This window comes from Corylus avellana, chromosome ca1 (genome assembly GCF_901000735.1).
Source record: "Corylus avellana chromosome ca1, CavTom2PMs-1.0".
In the NCBI taxonomy this organism is placed as follows: domain Eukaryota; kingdom Viridiplantae; phylum Streptophyta; class Magnoliopsida; order Fagales; family Betulaceae; genus Corylus; species Corylus avellana.
The window spans coordinates 34,082,876-34,091,859 of NC_081541.1; the positions used below are offsets into that span (position 1 = coordinate 34,082,876).

The 8,984-nt window shown below is 36.4% G+C and overlaps 1 protein-coding gene across 1 annotated transcript; it reads right to left on the bottom strand.

The window, feature by feature from the left end:
- Nucleotides 1-601: 601 nt before the first annotated feature.
- LOC132170620 (protein CHROMATIN REMODELING 35-like) lies at nt 602-6,064 on the bottom strand. The gene is made up of 5 exons (XM_059581664.1): nt 6,017-6,064; nt 5,072-5,596; nt 3,391-3,546; nt 1,086-2,815; nt 602-982 (listed from the first exon to the last, which is right to left on the bottom strand). The coding sequence occupies exons 1-5, from the start codon at nt 6,062-6,064 to the stop codon at nt 979-981; spliced, it is 2,463 nt and encodes an 820-aa protein (XP_059437647.1). The 3' UTR covers nt 602-978.
- Nucleotides 6,065-8,984: the final 2,920 nt, after the last annotated feature.

Consider the following 8,984-nt stretch of genomic DNA (forward strand, 5'->3'; position numbering starts at 1 on the left):
GAGAGAGAGATTGCTTATAAAATCTTACAGATGCTTTTCTTGAGACAATTTTTAAGTTATGGAACTTTTGTTGGGTGGCTTTGATTAATTTTGTTTGTGCTTCCTATTAGATGCAAGTGTTTGCGGAAAAAGAGCACTGCATTTTAGGGCTATGATTATGATGAAGTTTCATCCTGCAAACCTTTGTTCTCTCTTTTATTAATTGTCCAAAAAGTCGAACGTTGATAAAACAAATATTTTAGGGTTTTTTTCTTTCTCCCTTGATATATATGTAAATCAATCTCTGTGAATTGTCTAGGTTTTTAGTGGGAGACCCTCGGGAGGATTTTTCTTTAGTTGGGTACATTTTCAGAGGCCTTTTTTCCTTTTTTTTTTTTTTGGTATCCAAGCTTCTAATGGGTTCTGGTTTGTTGTAAAATGTAAAGAGGTGATTCCAATACCCCAAGCTTGCTTTCTTTTCGTAGGCCCTTTTCTTTTGCTCAGAAAAAAAAAAAATAATAATAAAAAAAAAAAATTCCCGAGGAGAAAGCTATCATCATCTTTAAATTTTACAATTGTTAATTGGGTTGATCTGAGCTTCGAATGCAACTAAGAATCCAGATAAAGAGAATCAACTTACATCTTTTCTATCTTGTAAATGATTTTGTCCCCTGTCCAACCTTCAATTTGGATAAATTTGGCTAAGGTTTCTAGTTCTACTAGCTCACAGGATGAAACTAGAAGCATAAGTATAACAAAAAGAAGCCTAAAATTTCCAAAAAAACAACATTGATAAACTGACTTCCAACACTGCCTGCTGCAAGTCTTGAACATTCGTGAAGAATATGAAGCTTCAAAGTCATCCAGCAGAAAGACTCAGACTATATACATACATTGAAGCACCTTATATACCTATGTCATGATGATTTACCTGAAAAATAGGAATAACCACCTTACTTCAGCCAACTCCATTGCTCAGCACTAGAATGATGCTAGGAACTACCTAAAAATATATATATATACAATCAAAGTTAGGGCAGAACAGTTAAATTTTCATATATATATATAGATCATGACAGCCGATGCTGATGAATTTGCATACTAACCTTCTGTACAGAACCTTTACATCTTCACCTAACAGTGGACTTTCCAAGAAGAGATCACCGCACTCTTTCACGTCGACAGTCTCAACTTCAAAATCTCGATAACCACAATGCTGATTCCATTCGAACCACATCCTAGAAATTAATTCCTTCTTGAAGCAAGTGTTGTGATCTACCTCTTCAGGTGAATCAGCAGCTACCAATCTATATGTGAACACCCTCTTTGTTTGCCCCGGTCGAAATGCACGACCTATTGCTTGGCGAGTCACTGACGGATTAAGATGAACATCGAGAATTATTATGCGGGATGCACCAACCAAAGATATACCCTCCCCACATGCCTTGATGGAGCCAAAGAAGACTTTAGCAACAGAAGAATTGTTGAACTGCTCCATGGACCATTCACGATGTTGAGAACTTGATTCACCTGAAATCACAAAGATTTCTCTTCCAGGACTCCAACCCTTCATCCTCACTGCTAATCTCTCTAGAAATTTCAAGGGCAAGAGGTATTGACTGAAAACCAGCAGCTTCTCTCCAGCTGACTCGCACAGATTAAGCACATTAAGAAAGAATTTCGCCTTCACTCCATCTTTGACATCTAAGTTCTCTAACATCTCATCCACAATATGATCAGCTAGGGCATGATTCTCAGGGACAGAATTCAGTTTTGGGTGAAGATAGACAGCACCACCAACAGAACTTATCTTAAACGTCCTCACCAACTTTTTTAATTTCTCAGCTTCATGCTTCTGTTTGGAACTGAGGTTCAGTACTACAGTGAAATCAACAAGACCAGGAAGCTCATCAAGGAAGTCCCCTTTATAATAGTGAAGGACCTTGCTGGTCATCTCACGCAAATCTTGTATGACAGCCACTTTCCTCCTAAAATCTTTGTCCTTCTGTAAAGTGTGTTCAACCAAGTCATAGAACTGCCTTTTCACACCCGGTATATCTACTCTACTCATTATGCGCTTGACAACAGCTCGGGACGTTTCCAACCCCAAAAACTTTGGTCGGACAAGATTCAAAATATTGAACACCTCTTTGACATGATTTTGATAAAGGGTTCCTGAAAGTACAACTTTTCTAGGTGTCTCTACTTTTGCAAGAGACTGTAACACATCAGTGTCCTCATTTCTAGCAGTGTGCCCTTCGTCCAGAACAAGAATTGAAGGAGCCTTAAGAAGTATCTCTTGACATGAAGCAGAGGTGGTGCTGGCTCCATCGTCACAAATAATTGTTGAGAATTGCTTGTACCCTAAGAAAAGGATACTCTTATGCTCTACCCACTGTTTCAACACCTCCAGTTGCTGAGATCGATTATCTGCTTTGACAGCATAAAAATCATACAGTGGAATATCCTCTACTTGCCATCGTTGGAACTCATTTTTCCATGTTGCCAAGATTCCTTTAGGAAGCACAACTAGTGGTCTAGCATGTGGATACTTTCCCAGGAAACTTTGCACAAAACTGATTATCATAAATGTCTTCCCTGATCCAGGAGCATGGGCCAAGATACATCCCCCAGGATTATCACCCACCAAGTTCCTGACAAGAAAATTGAAACCCTCCACTTGATGAGGTTTCATTTGCTTTGTATGCCTTGGATGGGCAGAAATTTCACTTATTGTCACATCATCTTCAGAAAATTTAAATCCAACCATCTTAGATGACCGTCTGACTTTAGCATTCCGAGAATCAGACATGTAAGTTCGGGTACTCTTTTTGACCTGGAATGAAAGAAAAGTAATGAAAAGAAGACAACTTGTCAATAAGGCATCAAAATTTCCCAATATGGGTTCAAGCATATCCATTTTCTGATGAATTCCATAACCATTAACCAATATGCCTATATTTACTTCTTCTTTTTTTTAATAATTAATTGGCCCCAAGGTAAGGGAAATGGGAAATTTGAACTTGTGACCTCTATTTTATAAGGTGTGAATCGTGATCCCAGGCCATTTGAGACCCCTTAAGGTTAATAAGCCTAGACTTACTTATTGAGCATCAATGAATGGATCAACTTACATCATAACTTCTTTTTTTAATAAAAAAATCAATTTTATTAGAAAGCGCATAGGGGAGCAACTCTAGTATAAATGAAGTATACTACAAAAACCTCCTATTAAAGAGAACCTCAATCATAAAATAAAAGCAACTAGAATGCAAGTATTTAAACATTAAAAAAAGGACCATCAGCTGGAATGCCCAATTGCCGTTTTAGTTCTATGCAAATAGTGCAATTCCAAGCTGACAAATTAGAAAATTAAGAAAAATGAACAAATGCACCAACAGCAAACCTCACCTTATTGTACTGGAACTCAAATATGGTCTCAATCCCTCTGTCAATGACCCCACATATGCGACAAACATATCCAATATCATCCTTTAAGACGAAAGAATGATCACAATCCTCCCCTTCGCTCACTTGTTCATCAGACAAAGGATCTACAAGAGCATCCTATGAATGCAGAATAAGATTAAAATTAATATCATGCTCAATAATGTAAAGTCATTTGCATTAGACAATGATGTGACCAGTTTTCAGTAATTTAAAACATACACCTCAAATTGGAAATAGATTTTCAGGATTTGGTTATGAGTCAATTTTTAAGCATAATAATGGGCAGAACTTTGTAGATAAGTGTTCATTCCAAAATTACATGATAAAACTTTTAATTTTAAGAACCAGAATATAAACAATACGAAAAACTTGAAAACTTGCAGAATATAAAGATAACTAAGAAAAAGACAGGAAACAAGGTTCAAACGAAGAAAAGAACTTGAAGTGTGCTTAAACTACCAGCAAATAACATACTGTTTTAGCTACAGTAATGACATTTCATCTAGCAGAAATAACTGGCAATGACTTCTCTGCAGAAAGATATTTTGCGACGACAATCATAGCTAATATCATCCCTCAGGATCAACGAATGATCACACTGTTCCTCGCCTTCTCTCTTGTGTGTTCATCAGTTGAAGGATCAATAGCAATATTCTAGCATAGTAGCACAAACTTGAATTAAATCTAAAATGAACCCAGGAAGAATTGAAAATTTTAGCAAAAATATAATGAAAGAAGATTCTAACACACAGAGCAGGGGTTTCAAGTCACCAGCAAAGTCAGAAAACCTTATTCATAAAAATGTCTGTCACTTCAAAACCTGCAAGCATATAAGTAACACTCCCCAAGCTTAATCCTTCATAAATAAGCTTATGTAGTACAGACACAGACAATGGGCACTTGGAATGGCGGAATGCATCCAATATGCAACTCATTTATGTCCACATAAATCCAATATGAAAGGGTTTCCTTCAGGGAATAATTACTCATGCTTTGCTGCAAATGCGCTTATACAAGGCAGAGATGACTCAGAAGGACATACAATAACAGTTTTTCTGTCATTTTCCTTGCTTTGCCAGAGACATTCTCACATTCAGTACTAATCTATCATCCAACATAATCTCAGCAGGCAAGCTGGTGTTGCAATAATTTATTTAATTATTTTGTAATAGATTTGAGTCTAGGGATATAATGACAATTGTTACTGAATCATTACTATGCATTGCACCAACATGAATGTGCTAATTACCCAATGGATGATGGACTAGCATTAGCACATTGGATGACATTATTTAGTTTCATAATTGAAAAATGAATTAATTAATTAGATACCATTTGGGAGAGGTAATATCATATTTTGGGCCATTTAAATGGAATCCAATAAGAAATATTATGTGTGTGTGTGTGTGTGTGTGTGTGTGTGTTACGATATGAGCAAGAGTGAACTGGAAATAATAGTACCAAAAAGCCAACCACAGATCCAGAAACATTTGCAAAGCTCCAAACTTAAGTTACTAAAGCCAAGAAAATGAAGCAATTGCAGAATTGGCACATGCACTAGTCTATATCTTTTAAGTCAAGATTAATGGATAAATAATATGAAAACTCTTGTTACCATGAATAACAAAGCAAATGAAGATACCTTGGAACATTCTAATGTGAATGTCATCTCCTTCCATAGACTCGCCATATCATCATCTTCAATATCCGTTTGAAGATTTTGTTCTAGTTTCTGATAAATTTGGCTCTCGTCCTCCTCAATCATCACATCATCTCCTGAGCCAACATATCCACCTTTATCTATCGTGATATCATTTTCAGCAGCCATGTTTCTCACCTCTTTTCTTGGAGCTTTGATTTGTATATCTTCTAGCCCCTCATCTTCAGTATCAACAACTACATCTCCTGCATCAACATTTCCACCTTCCTCAACAAGTACATCTCCTGCATCAACATTCCCACCTTCCTCAATGAGTACATCTCCTACATCCACATTCCCACCTTCCTCAACAAATACATCTCCTGCATCAACATTCCCACCATCCTCAACGAGTATATCTCCTGCATCAACATTCTCACCTTCCTCAACAAGTGCATCTCCTGCATCAACATTACCACCTTCATCTATCCTAATATCAACTTTACCGACCATGCTTTTTAAACAATCCTGAACCAGAATATCATATACACACCAATTAATACACAGTGAAGAAAATGATTTAGAAAGGACAATAAAATAATAGAGCAAAGGAAACTTAAAAGCAAGCATTTATAAATTTGCATAGGTTATAAAGATCTTCCTAATTCAACAAAGGCGTACCACATAGGTAGTATAAGTCTGTCAACATGCTTTGAATGCTTGTTAAACATGGTGACAACTTTTTTTTTTTTTATTTGGTCATTAGCCAACAATGGTCATACAACAGGGGTAATCCTTATCCATACATACAACAAACTGCCTCAAGCCTAGTGAAAGGAGGACATAATCCCAAGTCTCTAGTACAACCACCTTGGTAGAGAGGGCCTTAAAATGTCTGCTTCATCATACTTGCAACTGTAAAAGTTACATATGCAGGAACAAACTTACCATGGAGTCCTTCATGAGAAGTCCCCCAACAGGCTCCGGCACAACCATTTGAAGTATATGAGAATGCATTCCTTGTCCATTGTCTTCATCATTTGACTTAAGATCTATAATAGTTGGCAGAGAGCGTGTTTCTTGTCCCCTCACTTCATTATCTGAACTAAGATCTTTAACTGTTGGAGCAGCATGTATCCATTGTGGACTCTCTTCATCATCTGAACTAAGATCTATAACAATCGGGGCTATTGCAGTGCCACCATTAAAAGGCTCTAAATTAATGACATTTTGATGTGCCTGATGAGTGACCTGCTGGTTCACCGACTTAGAAGGCTCTTTACAGTGGTTCTTTGGCACTTCTGAACATGTATCGTGAAGCCTATGAAAGTTTGGCAGCTGTGACCTTCGTAAGAAAAGCTCCTCTATTTCTTTTGTCAGACTTCCAAATGGACTTGTATCCAACTCTTGCAGCAACTTGGGAATGTCAAATGGGTCAGAATCATTAACAAACCTTGATGTGGCCTTTTCTTGCTTCTTTTTAGATACGTCATGCTTAGTCACAGAATTTGCTGTGCTATCAGAATCTTCTCCTTCAAAGTGAATTTTCCTCCTTTTGTACCCCTTAGAGATCTCTGTTTTCAACATGAAAATCATCAGAACCATGTAAGCCGTGCACTTGCAGAAGCAAACAAATAAAAGGATTTCAGAACAAAGTTCATAATACTTCGTCATAACAAGTCCCAGTACACTATAAACAAAAGAAAAACAATATCAAAATAGCTCTGGAGAAACATAAGCACCCTTTCCATGAGTAGAAAGCTCGTAAAAATCAGGTTTTATAAATATAATCATAATTCCACAATACAAAGTCTATCAAAGCAAAGCAATCAGGAGTGTCTCAATATACTGGGTTGTTCTTAATTTACTTTGACCACAGTGGCATATTTACAATGTACTTTATGCCAAAAAGATTGTTGTGAAAATTGGAATTTCATCGTTGTGTGCAATCTGCAGCATTATCAACACATACATTGTGCTATAGAGTTTTAGACATCCAACGAGACAATGTCAAGCAAATTGCCAGCATAAGATTGGAAGAGCATCCCAACCCCCTTGTTTTGAATTACATATTATATAGTAATACATATATATATACACACTAGTCTAAAAATTAATTTGGTCTCTATCAAAATTAGGCTTGACCCCTCGTTAATGCTTTCGCCCCTCCAATAAAAAATTGGAGTTCCGTTCCTGAATGTGGGCACCTAGTTAAACATACAAAAGTTGAAAATATAATTATAATGATGATAAATCCTTAATCGCTTTCAACTCATGACCAAAGGAAAACCCATAAGTCTCCATATAATTCAATAACGAAAATGGTTGGAGAAAAATCTTCCTGTCAAAAGGGTATTATCAATTTTATCAAAAGTTCTATTCGTCTCAAAGGGTTTTCCTTTTTCGGTTTTTCTTTTACCTGGAAGTTGTAACTTGTACCTTGCCCTCTATAGCTATATTTTAAATAAATAAATAAAATGCTTAAGCCTTGACTTAAAAATAAAAAATAAAAAATCCCCCAGGAAATATTTTTCTTCAAGATGATTAAATATTAATTAAATTATTAAATAAATTATTTTTTTATCCACTTACACTTTTAGGACAAACAGTAGTAACATGGTATTATAATAGTGATAGTGAGTTTAAACCTTAATTATCACAGTTTACCTTTATTATAATTAAAATATTATACGTATTGGGTCTCATTCGTTAAGAGGGAGTTTCATCGGTATTAAAATATTTGAATCAATCATTTCTATCAACAACATATCCTTAAAGCAACTTTCTTTAACACATTCAAAATGGAAATATGGTTTATAAAAGGAATGAACATGAAGAACAAAACTATATAAAAGAAAATAAAATCCAAAATGCACATGAACACGATGAACTGAAAATAAAAATAAAAATAAAAAACGAAAATGTACAAAACGAAATGAGAACCAACAAAAGTTTAATCGAGCTAAATGGGTAGTGAAACTTGCCTGCAGCTGGACTTGGGTAGTTCTTTTGGGAACATGTGCCTTGAATCTAGGGGTGGGACCCAAGAGGTTTTGTTGTGTTATACAAGGTTTGGAGTTCCCTTTTCATAGTTGAAGTTGGAGTCTTTGTCCAACGCGATTGGGTCTTCTCTTGGCTCTTGGAAATCTCTTCAATACGTGTTGTATTGGGTCTTTGAAAGCACCGACTTTGTCTAAGTATATAAAGGCATGAGCTCTTTGTGTTTTTGTGTGCCAAAAACAATTGGGAGAAAAAAAAAGGTGAGAGCAAGAAAAAGAGAGAGTTTGTTTTTCCCTTTTGTTATTATTCTCCTATGGGTAAAGTGAGAATTAGGTGTATTTGGGGCTTTGGGTTTGAGTGGTTTTCTCGCCCTGTTACTCTCTTGTACTCATCTTTTGATAGTGAATTTCTCTTGGTCGTCTCCTCCAGTGGATGTAGGCTTATTAAGCCGAACCACTTAAATCTTTGTGTTGTGTGTGATTGCTTATCTTTGTTATTTTGTATTCTTCTTATTTTTCGCATCTCACGGGTCTTGGGAAATAGGATTAATTTCCTAACAACTGGTATCAGAGCCGTTGGTTCGAGTGGGAGCGATGGCAGTGAAGAAGGAAATATGGGAATCAAGAAATTCAATGGCAAAGATTTTGGATATTGGAAGGTACAGATTGAAGATATTCTTTATGGGAAGGATCTTCATCAACCTCTTTTAGAAGAACAACCTGACGACATGCATGATAGCGATTGGGCTCTGTTTGATCGTAAAGCCCTAGCACTTATCAGGTTATCTCTGTCAAAATCAGTTGCACATAACTTTGTAAAGGAGAAGACCACAGCAAGTCTAATGAAGGCTTTGTCAAGCATGTATGAGAAGCCTTCGGCTAACAACAAGGTGCATCTGATGAAGAAATTGTTCAAC

What these genes read in the sequence shown, in the direction of transcription:
- LOC132170620 (XM_059581664.1), bottom strand. Translation starts at nt 6,064, where the DNA reads ATGGTTGTGCCGGAGCCTGTTGGGGGACTTCTCATGAAGGACTCCATG. An exon ending in TCACATTAGAATGTTCCAAG is followed by an intron (nt 3,547 to 5,071) that starts GTATCTTCATTT and finishes CTGCATTCATAG; the next exon opens with GATGCTCTTGTAGATCCTTT. An exon ending in TTGAGTTCCAGTACAATAAG is followed by an intron (nt 2,816 to 3,390) that starts GTGAGGTTTGCT and finishes CTTTCATTCCAG; the next exon opens with GTCAAAAAGAGTACCCGAAC.